Source organism: Panthera leo, chromosome E3 (genome assembly GCF_018350215.1).
Source record: "Panthera leo isolate Ple1 chromosome E3, P.leo_Ple1_pat1.1, whole genome shotgun sequence".
NCBI lineage: Eukaryota > Metazoa > Chordata > Mammalia > Carnivora > Felidae > Panthera > Panthera leo.
Window position 1 is genome coordinate 32,169,718 of NC_056694.1, and position 14,476 is coordinate 32,184,193.

Consider the following 14,476-nt stretch of genomic DNA (forward strand, 5'->3'; position numbering starts at 1 on the left):
CTGTGCTCACAGCCCGGAACCTGCTTCTGATTCTGTGTCTCTCTCTCTCTCCCCGCCCCTCCCCTGCTCATGCTCTGTCTCTGTCTCTCTCAAAAATAAACGTTAAAAACTAAAAAAAAAAAAAAAAAAAAAAGAGACACAGAGTGGCAAATGAAGCACACAGAAAGTCATTATCATTAGTCATTAGGAAAATGCAAATTAAAATCATAATGAGACACTGCTACGTACCTATTAGAATGACGAAAATCAAAAGGAGTGCCGTACAAGTATTACGAAGGATGTGAAAACCCGTCATACGCTGGTGATGGAACGCCAATTATACAGCTACTTAGGGAAAAAATGTGCCAGTTTTTCTTAAAAACAAACAAACCTGGGGTGCCTGGGTGGCTCAGTCAGTTAAGTGTCTTGACTCTTGGTTTTGGCCCAGGTCACGATTTCAGAGTTCCTGAGATCAAGTCCCACGTTGGGCTCTGTGCTGACATCGTGGAGTCTGCTCGGGATTCTCTCTTTCCCTCTCTCTCTGCCCCTCCCCTAAGCATGCTCGCTCGCGCTCTCACTCTCTCTCTCTCTCTCTCTCTCTCTCAAAATAAGTAAACGTTTAAAAACAAACTTAGACCAATTGTATGATTCGGTATTTACCCAAGAAAAAAGCAAATATGTGTCCATAAAAGACTTGTACATAAATGTTCCTAGTACTTTACCCTTAACTGGAAATAAGCCAAGTGCCCATTAACAGACGAATGGACGAACACACGGAGGCCAGCTACTCGGCAGTCAGAAGAAACGAACCGGCGACACACAGAGCAACGTGACGAATCTCAAAATAATCACACCCAATGAAAGAAGCCATGCAAAATAAGAGTACCTACTGCACGATTTTATTTATGTGAAATTCTAGGCAGGACAAACTCATTACGGTGACGAGGAACAACTCGGTGCTGCTTGGGGAGAGGGGTGAGAGCGGGCAGGGGGACGGTGACCAAGGGGCAGGAGGAGAGGTTTGGGGTGATGGATATGCACGCTGTCTGGATTGTGGTGATGGTTTCATGGGTGCAAACATAGGTCAGAACTTATCACAGCGTACACTCTCCATATGTGCAGTTTATTGTACATCGATTAGACCACAATAAAGCTTTTTCAAGTGCCATGGCTTTCAGCCAGGATGGGTTGGATTTAGCCTCCTGATTCAAGCAACTAGAAAACTAGGCAAAATACATAAAACAGTGATTACGACACACTGGACAGGACAAGCAGCAGCACTGGAGGGTGACCCTGTGAGGGAGGAGACGAAGGCAGCGGGCCCAGGGACCGCTCCAGTTCACGGTCTGGAAAGAGTTTCCAGGCCTTGGCCCAGAAAGAGAAAATCCCAAGAAAGGCCACAGTCTCCCTCTGTCGAGAAGGCAGAGTTTGGAGCTCAGAGGGGCCAAGTGACTGGAACCAAGAAGAGGGAGGACCAGAGAGCTGCAGACGGTCCATCTGAGGCGTCAGCTAAGTCCTGCTCTGTACATGCATGTGACGGAAGGGAAGGACTTTCTGGAACACAGCAGGTGGAACGATCTGGGGCTCACACAACGCTGACAAGAGTTCGTGTTCCCAGCGGCCAGTGTGGAAAGACCACCCAACTGTGGCCCACTGGGTACACTCTTCAGAAAGGGCCTCCCTCAGCAGTGGGGCCAAGTGAGCCTGAGACTAAAGGCTGTTCTGGACCAGCACCAGCAAAGCTTAAAAGCCTCCAAAGGATCAAACCAATTCCAAGTAACTTGACCATGACCCAGGACAGAAAAATCTCTAATAGAGACCAAACCAGGAGGAAATTCTCTAATAGAAACATAACTAGAATTTACACAGATGACACAACAGACAAGAATAAATAAAAGGGAGGTTATAAAATATTTTAAAGTGAATAAAATCAAACCACATCTATCAAAATTTATTGTGCCTAAGCACACACCTAATGTAGTGCTTAGAGGGAAATTTATAGTATTAAACTCTCATCACAAAAGGAAAAAAAAGTTAAATATCTGTGAGTGGTATGGGAAGGGTATGACTGACAAGGAATAATAGCATAAGGGAAGTTTTGGTTGATGGAATCGTAATGAATCCTGATTATGGTGGTATTGACCAAACCCACACCTGTGCTACAATTCATACAACTACAAACAAAAAAGATTAATTTCAGTATATGTTAAATTCTTTCAAAAAAAGAAAAAAAACTGATTAGCTTAAAAAATCAATGATCTCAGCGTCCATCTTAAGAAACTACAAAAAGAGGAGTAAATTAATCTGAAGTAAGCAGCTAACAGTAAGAAATAATGAACAGAAAGTAATAAAACAGAAAACAGAAAAAGAGTACAGAAAAATCAATGAAACCAAAAGACAGTTCTTTGAGTATCCATAAAATTAGTATGAAATTGTTAAATCTTTAGCCAAACTGATCAGGAAAAAGAACATGAAGACCTAAACTACCAATACCATGAATTAAAATGGGGACATTACTATAGATCCTACAGACATTGAAAGGATAACAAAGGAACATAATGAACAAGGGTATACCAATAAATTTGACAATTTAGATGTAATGACAAATTCCTTGAAAGACACAAGCTATCAAAGTTCACTCAAGAAGAACAAATAAAGCTTCATTAGCCCTATATCTACTGAAGAATCTGAGTAGCTAAAAATCTTCCTTCAAAGAAAACTCTAGGCCCAGACGGATTCACTGGTGGATTCTACCAAACAGTTAAGGAAGAAATCATACCAGTTCCATAAAAACTGTATACAATCCAGGAGTAGGAAATGGTTCTGAATTTATTCCATAAGGTAAATATAACTCTGAAAGCAAATAGAACGAGAATTACAAGACCATAAACAAATATCACTCTTGAACATAAATGCAAAACTCCTTAACAAAATTTTAGGCAGGTCAAATTCAGTAATGTATAAAATGTGCCTGCCACATTAGATGGGACTAACAAACCCCAAGTGAGTATCACCTGAAGGGATCAGAAAAAACTTCCTTGCAACTAGACCCTTGACAGGCAAGCAGAATCTCAACAGGTGGGGACACTGGCGTCGAGAAAATGGCAGGAAGAAACACAAACGAATGTAAGAAAGTAGAAGACTAGCCAGGAGCAGGTAGGCGTGTTGGCACTGACCGGGATGGCTGCCAGGCTTCCAGAGAAGCTCATTGCTCTGGGAACGGTCCCAGTCCCAGGGCCCTGGGGCCAAGTCTGTGCTATATGACCCTGACCCCCAGCCATGACTGAATGTTCCAGAGTTGGACACACCACCAAAAGCTGCAACAATCAGATCTCTTGCCCAAGAATGTGAAACCTGAATGGAAACAGACTCCCAACCTGGGATCTGCTGGGGCCAAATCACAATCTGCCTTGAGGAAGTCCCCAGAGCTGGTTGGTTCCTGCCCTTCCCTCTGTCTTTCAGCAACTGCTCGGATCCTGGGAGCTGGCCCAGGGGCCTTCCTATAGACTTTCCCTTTTACTGCTTTAAGTTAATGAGAAGTAGTTCCTGTTGCTTGTAACCAGAACTTTAAGGAGTTCAGGGAGTACCGTGTCAGTATCCCCAAGTTTATCTCTGTGAAAGAGTTCTACCACTAGATAAAAATTTGCACCCAAATAAAAATTTGCTTCCCAAAGGTCTGTGAAGGGAAGTCAGAGGAACCAGATCAAGTTGGAATGGTGGGTGCAGTCTGGATACTTAAAATGCCAGGAAGAGGAGGGAGGAGTTTAAGGGAGAGACGAAGGCACGAAGGGATTCTGAACGGGAGGCACATGGTCCACACCGTGTCACAGAGGATCTCCTGGCAGTGCTATGGAGGACGGGTTACGAAACGGCCGTATGTTAGACCCGTACGGAGGCTGGGATAACGGCCACTGGAATGACGTGCCCAGACCTCTCTTGCCCTCGTGCCTCTGGCTCTCACCTGCAGCATCTAGCTTCGAGCCAGGCACCAAGCCACACTTGGTTAAATTCTGCTGATCAGACAGCTGAAGAGGGAGGACTGACAAAGGCTGACGACCAAATGCTAGATCAAAGGAGGGAAGGAGCTAAAGGTCATGGTAGTTTCAACCTGGTAGGCAATCTGAACCGAACCAGAAACGGCAGAAAGCGTGATGAGGTCAGGGTATACTTCAGGGAACGGCACACATTGTTCCAGGTGCCATTGAAACACCTGAGTAGGAGTCTCCAGCAGGCAGCGGGCAGGAGCTCGGACTGCAGAGGGCACAGAAGTCAGGTGCCGGGGAGCGGTGGGCGGCACCTGGGCGGGAGTCGGTCAGTCTCATGGAGTTCTGCTTCCGCCCAGAAACTGAGGGCTCCTGCGTGCCACTCACCACGCCAGGGGCTGGAGGGGATCGCAGAAGCCACGGGAGCGAGCGAGATGGGAGGAAATGTCAGCAGGATTCCGAGCCTGCTGAGCGCCTCTTAGAGGTCTCTTGCCGGGTGCACAATGACTCACAAATGACAAGAGCCATCACGGTGGGTCCTCTCCAGGGTGGGAAAAGCCTGGAAGGAGTTTCGGTGCTGTTCAATAAGGGGATGATGGCAGAATCAATGATGCACAGACATGACGATCAAAAAGAACAAGGCAGTTCTCTAGGAACATGATACGTGGATACATGACGATGTCAGAAAAACAGGGTATGGACAATTAGGGACACCTTATTTATGGTTCAGTGCGGGGCAGTCGTAGAAATAAAATCCTATACGCTTGTACTTGGGTCTGCATGGAGATCTCTAAAGAGACACGCAAGAAACTGCTAACACGAACTGCCTTGAAGAAGAGGGTGGAGGACAGAGATGGGAGGGGAGGCTTTTTTTTTTTTTTAACATATATATTTTTGCCACTAGTCCACTTATTTATCAGGGTTAAAGATTTAAGAGTAAATATTTACTATGTCGAGGGCTTCTTAAACGTTTCTAGGCATAGGCTGCCTTAGTAAAACCCACATCCACCTCCACACCTCCCAATTAGCTTATGAATAACCTCCTAAAACGTCACCTGCTACAAAGTCCCCTCTACGCCAAGCCCAGCTCCTGGCAGAGGCCAGAAAGAATGTTCTTGATTTCTGTGCAGAGATTCTGATGTGGAGGTTTCAGAACCTACCGGTGTCAAGCCAGGTGGGGGGTACACCAGAGGCCGTCCCCAGCGAGGAAGTGAATGAATGAATCCTAACCAGATCTGTCAGTTCCACGGGACTCTGATCCTGACCACTCCACCTCAATGGGGGAAGCCAGAGAACCACACCTTTCTTCAGAAAGGAAACCTACAATTCCACCCAATCTGCCCAGGGTCTATTTTAGCCCTCAACCCAGAGCAAGAACTTCAGCTATTATAAATAGCAAAACCAAGATCACAATTTGACTGATTTCAGTTCTGATGTTAGGAAAAGAGGTCGGGTGCTCAGCCGGTTGTAAAAGCGAGGGGTCGAAAGAAAACCACAGTGTGAAGATAGTCATACCAGGTTAGACGCTCACTTGTACCCTTCCTCCCACCAGCCATATTGCCTGAGTAACCAATTCCTGTGGCTTTGGTCTGTGCAAAAGCACCTGAGAAATTCTGACGAGGCTGAAGAGAAGTTTCGGGGGAGTCTGCCAAAACCAGAAAGGGCATCCCTCAAGGAGAGCGGCTTTCTTTTTTTGTTCCACGAGGCAGAGGAGGGGGATGCCAGGAAGGCGGGCGAGGTGAGAAGGCTTACCTTTGTTATGAGACATGGCATAGAGGAGGCAGAGCACAAACAGTGCGTGGTAGTCGTCGTCCGGGCTGTCCAGGGCGTGGTACACCATATCTAGGAAGGGTCTGGAAAAGAGGAGGGGTGCGCATGAGCCTCCTGGCGCACACGGTGACCACTTCTCTCCCACCAGCACGTGGCGAGCCCTCTGAGTGCCGCGGCCAACACCAGGCGTTGGGGACGGGCTCTGCCTGTGGGAACCTATCTCCAGGGGAAAGTGACAGAGGACCAGACCCCTTAGCACACAACAGTCATGCCCCAGCTGTTCTAGACAATGGGGGTAAACGACGCAAAGCCCTGCTCCTGGGGCACTCCCATGCCGGCGAACAGACGGACCACATCATCGCTGAGACGAGTAAGGAGCGAAGGAAGAAAAGGGAGCGGCGAGGGAGACAGACAACACCAGACAGAGCACCAGCAAGTCCGAACAATTGCAGAATGTGGGCCCTGGAGCCAGACTGCCTGGGTTCCAATTCGGATTCAGCCTCTCCTAGCTGCAAACCCTTGGGTCAGCTACCTAAAACCTGTCCGTTTGCCCATCGGGAAGGTAGGGATTAAACCCTCACAGGGTTCCGGTGAGGGTTCAAGTGAAACCACGAAGGGCCTTGAACACAGGCCCGGGTGCTCAGTGCCAAGCGTCCTCGCGTGGAGCAGCTGACAGAGGATCCCTGTTTTGTGTTTTCCAAGGGCACTTTCTCCACGAGCTCGCTTTGGCAGGTGCTGGCCCAGCAATTTCTTGGACGGACTTTCTCTGACGGGCAAGAAGCGATGTGAGGTCTCAACTCTGATGCTTAGGGGAAATACCACAAACCGCACACCCCAAATGCTGCCCTTCCAGGGGAAGGGCCTGGTCTGGAGAGATAGAACAAGGACGTTCATCACAAGGATGATAGAACACGCACAGATATGGCCGCACAGGCAGGGGGCTCTGAGCCTGTGACGGTGGCCGCCTCTCTGGATGCCAGGCCGAAGCCAAGAAAACAGAGCACCTTGGTGAATGACGGGAGCACACGTAGCTCCTAGAAGGCCACACAGCCACCGTCAACACCACTGTGTAGGGGGCAGTGAAGAGGTGTGGCAGACACACAGGGAGACGCTTCACTGCCTAACCTTTTAGACTTAAAAAAAAAAAAAAAAATCTGAATCCCATAAACATACCAGTGATTCAAAATATTTAACTGGAAGAGGCCAAAGAGAAAGGAGTGAAAATGTTCTTGTGGCAACATTTCAAATGAACACCGGACACTCGGAAATTGAAGGAAGAACCCTTTTTAGAAGGGGACAATTAGGTCCAGGCTGCTTCTCCAGGGCCCCAGACCTTCCCCGGCCCAGATCCGGCACCTTTCGGATGCCTGAATAGTTTTGCCATGTGCGGATTTGGGTTTCTGTAAGTTCCTGGCAAGAACACTTCCAAACTTAAGAGCAGGATAAAACGTTTTCTTGTAAACCAGCCGCTTGGAATGTGGATTATATTTTCGTTTGGGAGCAATACACATAACGAAATGCCCAGGAACAGAGGGAGGGCCGGGGGGACATAACATCTTCTAGGAGATGAAGTGTCGTGCAGCCATTAGCATTGTGTTTGCTGAGAGTACAGCACAGCGAAAAAGATGCCTGGTGTTAGGTATTGAATGGAAAGAAAGAAGACAAAATGATAGGCATGGTAAAGTGTAAGTACTGGGGGCACGGAGGGCACAGTTCCCACTAAACGGGCAATGAAAAACGACGGGCAGGAAATAACCAGGACACTAGTGACAGCTGCCTTCGAGACTGGCATCGCGGAGACCTCTTCCCCTTCTTCATACGTTTTTTCAAAATGTTTTCACGTTTTCTGAATGTGTATTACTTTTGTAATTTTTTTTAACTTTTTTTTTTTAAAGAAAAGAAAAAAAAAAACTTTTTTAAAACATTTTTCAGTTTCTCAGGCCTGTATTTAACCCCGAATGCAGACATAGGCCCAGGATATACGAGGAGCAGGAGAACAGTTCTGCTTTGTACTTCGCTGTTTCTTCAGACAAGTGGGCCAATGTCAAGATGCGATTCATGTCAAGGAGAACAGTCCGCTCCCTCCCTCCCCCGGAGCGCCCTCCTCCCTGCTCAGTGCCCGGGACCGGGAGGGGAGAAGTCCGCGGCAGTGTTTCTGACAACCAACAACTCGATACCTTCGCAAAGGAGAAGGCAACTATCGACCTGCTCCAGTCTCTCCTTGGATTGGGTCTCAGAGCAAAGCACAGCCCTGACCCAAGGGTTCCCGCGGCCGCAAGCTTGCACGTGGGCCCAACTCGAGGCACCAGGCTCAGCTTCCGTTACAAGCCACGTGGTAAAAGAGGTCAGTTAAAGTCACGGAAAGTTACGAAACAATCTCAATCGACTCTAAGAAAACCCCTCTCTTCACTAAAAATCAGGAAAAAACAAAAAAAGAAAGAAATCTCAACCGAACACTCAAAACATAACAATTTGGTCTGTCGCCTTTTTTTTTTTTAAAGACTACATGCTTATTTTCTTTCGTTTAGCGAAGCTATACTATTACCATACTATGTCAAATATGTGCTCTGTTTCCATTTATTAGATCCTAAGGAACCCAACATATCCTGACAGTATTCACTTAAAAGCAGCAGCTGACATTCTATCAAGCCGACGCTCCCCCGTTTGCTTATGTGCGCCCCCCCCCGCCCGCTACTAGTCATTTGTGGTTTTTCCAATCGTTCCTATCCTAACTAATGCTGTGCCAAGCAACTGAAGGTTGTTTTCCCGTCCCTTTCTGTGTTGAGAATGATTCCCTTCATTTTCAGAGCTCCAGGAGTTATGTTCTTTGCTGCCAAGCAAAATCAAAAAGGTCTCTGTGAGTTCCAACAACTGATAGCCTGCACCACACTCCAGGGTTTTTTGTTGAAACCAAAGTAAAAATGGCCCCCTTGTGCATCTGATAGAAATTAATCCTGTCTGTTAGATAACTGAAACATTTGTCAAGCCAAGGGATGTGGAGGAAAAAATTAGTGTGCTTCAACTCTCCGCTTCAAGCTGGACGAATAAAGAGGATGGTGTGTGTGTTTCAGCCGCTCCGGCCCGAGAGGCCAGGAAGGGAGTGCTCTGCAGGCCGACGTGCCGTGCGTTTATGAACCCTGAAGGAGGATCAGGACAGTGCGGGGGTCAGCCCGGGGGGCCACCTGTTGAGGAAGTAACTCTGAAACGAAGAAGCCCTCGCAACAGTTCGCCGCACACTTTGAGAGCAAGCTTACGCCCCGTCTCATTCTGGAAGGGGCGGTGCTGCAGCAAGTTTCCGGGAAATGTGGCATCTCCACGGTTTAAGAGGATTTCGCTGCCGCGGGCCATCAGTGAAATGAAAAATCAGGGGAAAAGTCGAAGGTGGACAGCAGCATTAAATCACGCTGGCTGAGCCACGAGGGCACGCCCCACAGGCAGCGGGGTAGCACGGCAGTGAACGAATGAGCCAGGGAGATCCAAACGCGGCTCCCAAGGGGCTGCCTCCTGGGAGCGGCAGGGCACGGCCACCGGGTGGCCCACACCCTTTAGGACAGGGCACAGCCCCAAAGCGCTTGGGGGGGGGGGGGGGGGCGCCATGTCTCAGTCTTCCCCTTTCCAAGGGGTGAGCGCTACAGGGCTGAGTGGCAGCTTCGTTCCTGCGCCTCTCGAGAGGGGCTGTGCCTGTGGTGGCCGAGGGGCTGGAGGAGCAGGGAGGAAGCAGGACGACTTTGCGGAGGAGAAGGCACCACACGGGTGGCGGGAAGAGGCCCCCGGTCACCTCTGGGGGTCACCCCGGCCCAGGCAGCCCCCCTCATCGCTCAGCCTACGTCCTCGCCCCAGTGACGGAGCAGCACCCCCCACCCTGACTGGCAGGCGCCCCACCCGCGGCACCAGCCCGAGCGGGGGACGACGGGCAGCACCTGCTCCACTGCACGCTCTCCAAGCCCGTGGCGGCGCTCTTCTCCTCGTCCGTGGTGTTCTGTTCCTGCACGGACGTGCTGGCCGCCAGCTCCGGGAGCTTGCTGCGCTCCATGATCACCATCTCTATCTCTAGGAGCAAACACAGAGACCGGGATGAGCCCAGACAGCTTCACGGACCTGGATTTACAGACACAGCCGGGCCACAGACAAAGCCTGAGGGGACGGCTCCTAACACGTCCAGCAAGGGCTCGCCGGCAGTGACGGGAACATCGGCAACAGGCCGGGGACAAATAAGACAGAGGCCAGAACCCCTCTCCCGTCTCATCCCGGCAATGCCAAGAAGCGTGACCCTGACTTTGACGCCCCCCCCCCCCCCCGCAAAAAGCACAAATTGCAGTAGCTTATTCAATGTCAAGGTGTTTTTTAAGATACTTATTCTGCTCCACTGATACCACACTTCCTTCCCAAAGGAGTGGAGGCAGCACAAGAAAAATGATACGTGGTTAATAAATCATAACCCGATTCACTGAGAATATTCTGAAACCGTTTACACCGTACAAAAGGCTTTGACACGCCTGAAGCTTTTGTTTTCCTTTTCCCCCCGACAACTTCCAGAAGGCAGGGAGAGGTTAGAAACCTCACTGTATTTTTCCCAATTAAATAAGGGCAACTTGAAGCAACGACTGAAGCACGGCATCCATGGTTTATTTTCTGAAAGAGATATGAACCAGGAGAGGAAAACATCTTGAATTGGAGATGGTTAGCTGTGGGCCGTAAGGTGTCCGTGTCATGGGGGTCTTTGACATGAGGTGTGGACCTTCAGACAGCTAGTTCTTGGAACCCAGAGTTCAGGTCAACCCCCATCTTCAGGAGACGGAGGAGGGAAAGGACACTGATGTGTGAACCTGCACTTGTTTCTTGAGGGGCGGGAGCGCGCCCAGGACTCTGGCGGCCCTTGCCAGCCATGGTCTTTCCCTGGACCGGCACAAGGGCCTCCCACCCGGCCGCCGCCTCCCTTCACCCCCAGTTTGTTCTCCACACAGACTCAAGTTATTTCAAGTGGAAATTAGCTCATGTCGCCCTTCTGTTCAGAACTGTCCGCCGCCTTCCCATCACACTCGGGATGATATCCAAACGCCTTCCACGGCGTCGAGGCCTCACACGGCCTGGCCCCTGTCCACCTCTGACCTCACTGCCTGGCCTCCTCTGCCTCACGCCTCTCCAGCTGTGCTGACAGCTTCTTCCACGCTCTTGAGGGGCCCAAGCTTGTTTCTGCCCAGGATTGTTACACGGCTGCTTCCTCTGCCCGGGACGCTTTCACCCCCGGTCTTCCCTACCCTGGCCTGACCCGATCACATCCTTCGAGGCCCAGCTCCAATGCCACCAACCTCAGAGAGGTCTTCTCCGACACCCTCTACACCTGTTTTTCCTTTACCTCTTTATTATTATCTAAAATCCGTATTTCATTCATACTTCCTTAGTTCTTCCCTCCTGTCCACTTCCTGTGCCAGGATCCCATCTAGGGTACCAGGTTGTATCCAGTCACCACGTCCCCTTGGGCTCCTCCTGGCTGTGACCAAGTGTTTGACTTCCTTGCCTCTGGTGACCTGACAGCTTTGAGGAGACAGAACTGGTCAGGTTATTTTGCGGAACGTCCCCCAACCTGGGTCTGGTGTTTTCTCATCACTAGACTAGGCCTGCAGGTTCCGGGAGGAAGCCCACGCAGGAGACGTGCCCTTCTCACCCCGCTGCAGCGAGGGTACGGGCTCCCAACACAACGCCGTGTCCGCTTATGTGACATCTACACCACCTGACGGAGCTGACGCTGGTCACACTTCCCCACCGGAGAGTTACCTGCCCTCCTCCTTCCACTCAACACTCGGTGCAAATGAGTCATTAAGCGCAGCCCACAGCCGAGGAGGGGGAGTTACCACGTTCCAGCTCCTGGAGCAGGCGGTAGCATCCATCAATTACGTGGAATTCTTCTGCATGAATGTGTCCCCTCTGCCCCGTCTCAATTTTACTTCTTGGCATTTGTAACTGCCGGGATTTTCTATGTTCTGTGTATCCGTTTGCTTACTTCCCGTCTGCCTTCCCCCACTCGAATGGGGGCTTCGTAAGAACAGCTGCCTTGTCTGTCTTGCTCTCCGCTGGGCCTCTGGGGTCGGGCCCAGGGCCTGCGACCAGAGGGCAAGCGCTCAGTGATGGGACGGACAGGGGGACGAGGCTCTGGCTGCACACAGGGCCGGAAGCGACGCATGCACGGCCGCCACAACGTGGAGCAGGTGACCCAGAGCCGCACCCAGTCTGCCCTGAGCCTGCACCGTGTTCTCATGGGAGACATCCCGTGCCCACCACCCTCTGGGACCCCCTCGGGCACGGCTGCACCTGCCACGGTCCTCGGGAGTGGACGAGGGCATCCCCCACCGGTCCACATGGGCCCCGACCGCTAGCCCCTCCTTCTCAGTGTGGCCCGGAGTCAGACACTGCAGACCGGAGCCTCCCACGGGGCCGCCCCCACCACAGACGCAGGGGCCGACCCACGATTTTCAAGTGGTGTCCGGACAGTTTGTTTGCGTAGTTCTGTATTTATTTTCACGCGCACGGGAAGAAAATTCTAACCACACAGAGAACCTGTTCTTCAACCGCGGCTATCGCCACTTGAGGGGGCGAAATGTAAGGGGAAGAAAGGGAGTCGATTCACAGGGAGCTATCGAGTCAGCAGGAGTCCGAGCAGCCAGGGCCGCCGCCAAGAGCAGGCGGCGGCACAGACTGGGGGCTGAGAACCACCGCGCCCTCCTGCGTCTGCGCCTTCCCCCCCACCAACCTCCTTCAGTGGCCTCCCAATGAGCCCCACCTCCCTGCTGTGGGGCAGACACCTTATATTTTTAATTATTCTCACCTTTAAAAAACCTGTCCCGTTTATGTTGTTTATAACGTTAACACGGCAATACAAATACGTGCGACTTACAACAAACGGATCTGTGTTTGGAAGACGCGTGCTGAAATCGCAGATCTACTTGACTGTTCTGTGTTCCTGATAGAGCATGCCAGCGAAAACATCTAAATACTAGCAGGCTGGCTGTGGTGCCAGCCTCTGGCTTCGACCCTGGGACCCGTGACACGCCTCCCGTACCGCTCGCTGCAAGCTCCCGTGCCTCCCAGCCCGGCTGACAAGGCGGAACTCAGCTCCGAGGACTCCCCGAGGTTACGGGGCCGAGCCCTAGCCCCTCACTCTAGAGAATACGCTGCTCTGACGTGGTAATTCCTTCTGGGTTGTTTCATCTCCCTGGATGCTGGGAACTCTGGAGCAGAGGAGCAGCGAAAGATAAGCCTGTCTCGTGCTCACCAAATTTAGTTAAGGAGTTGCACAATAATTTTGAATGACAATTCCCCATGGCACAGCACCACGATGAGCAGATGGGACCAGAGTCGCTCCAGGTAAAGGGTGGGTGGGCTCCCAGACGTCTCTGACTATGGGTTCCCTCCTGCCCCTGAAGCTCCCTTCTGGAACTCTGTGGAGCTTCACACAGAACTGCTGAAAACCACTGGTTTGGTCCCGGGTACTGAACATGAGGAAACGGAACCCAGAAGCACAGTGACAATTAACACAGCTAGAAAGGCAGCGGCAGAAGCCAGGACTGCTGCCCTCTCGGCTCCCGGGTCATGTCCTCGCGCGGGACCGGCCCACGAGGGCCTCTCAGCTCCACGCGCAACGATGGTTCTGTCACCCTGGCTCCCACAGCTGTCCCCAGCCTCCTGACCCTCCTGCAGCCAGCACAGCTGTGGAGCGAGCCGCTCGGCTGAGGTTAACTCTCTTGACGAATGTACCACAGTCCTTCCAACGCCAACACAGGTCCCTGCTCCTCCACTGCTTCTTTTTAACCATCTTATCCAGACAACCCCCAAGAGCTGTGATTCTTACCCAGGGTCTGTCAACTCCCTGCAACTGCATGCAAAATGCCAAGTGGGCGAAAGAGGGGTGGGTAATAGGTTTTTGGGGAGACGGTCTCTCCACATTCTCACCATTCTAAAATGGAATCTACGTGGGGCGCCTGGGTGGCTCAGTCGGTTAAGCGTCTGACTTCGGCTCAGGTCACGATCTCTTGGTTCACGGGTTCGAGCCCCATGCTGACAGCTCAGAGCCTGGAGCCTGCTTCAGATTCTTTGTCTCCCCCTCACTGCCCCTCCCCCACTCATGTTCTGTAGCTCTCTCTCTCTCTCAAGAGGAAATAAACATTAAAACAAATTTTTTTTTAATGGATTCTACAGCCATCTTTAAAAGAGGATGAGAAAGAAGATTTGACCTTTCCTTTCCTGGTGATTCAGTGCCAAAGTGAACCTCTCTTTTATGCCAGACCAGATCATCGGGCATGGTTCTATGAACCCTCCGGGGCCCACATCTCTCCGCAGACACAGGCCTGCCTGGGCACAGCCTCGCTCCCCTCCCAGGGCACACGCACCCTGCTGCTGCCACCAAGGAGAGCGGATCAGGGGGCATGCATGCACGGATTTCCACCGACGCTGAGGCCAGGACTCAGGCTCTGATGATGAATTCTCGGGGAGCTCCACCTGACCCTGCTATAATATAGCAGGAGCCCCCATCCCATCCAGGTTTCTGTTCCGGAATGTAAAGGGACCGGGACAATAACCCAGCTCAGCTCTGCTCCAACTTCGGTCATTTGCCTGCCTCTACGATGTGTGCCATATCTATGTGTCGCCCGTCCCATTTGTCACCTACCTAATCATTGTATTTGACCTCATTTTTCTTCTTTTGACTTCAATGCATTTTAAAAGGAAACTTTCAGTCACTATCAATACTC

The 14,476-nt window shown here is 51.1% G+C and overlaps 1 protein-coding gene across 10 annotated transcripts in view; it reads right to left on the minus strand.

The window, feature by feature from the left end:
• The window catches only part of CLEC16A (C-type lectin domain containing 16A), a 201,831-nt gene that overhangs the window by 127,531 nt on the left and 59,824 nt on the right, over positions 1-14,476 (minus strand). For all 10 annotated transcript variants that reach the window (XM_042921638.1, XM_042921640.1, XM_042921637.1 and 7 more), the window contains exons 11-12: positions 9,653-9,782; positions 5,715-5,815 (exon numbers count right to left, since the gene is read on the minus strand). In XM_042921638.1, coding sequence (XP_042777572.1) covers positions 5,715-5,815; positions 9,653-9,782 — 231 coding nt within the window. The remainder of the gene's footprint in view (positions 1-5,714; positions 5,816-9,652; positions 9,783-14,476) is intronic.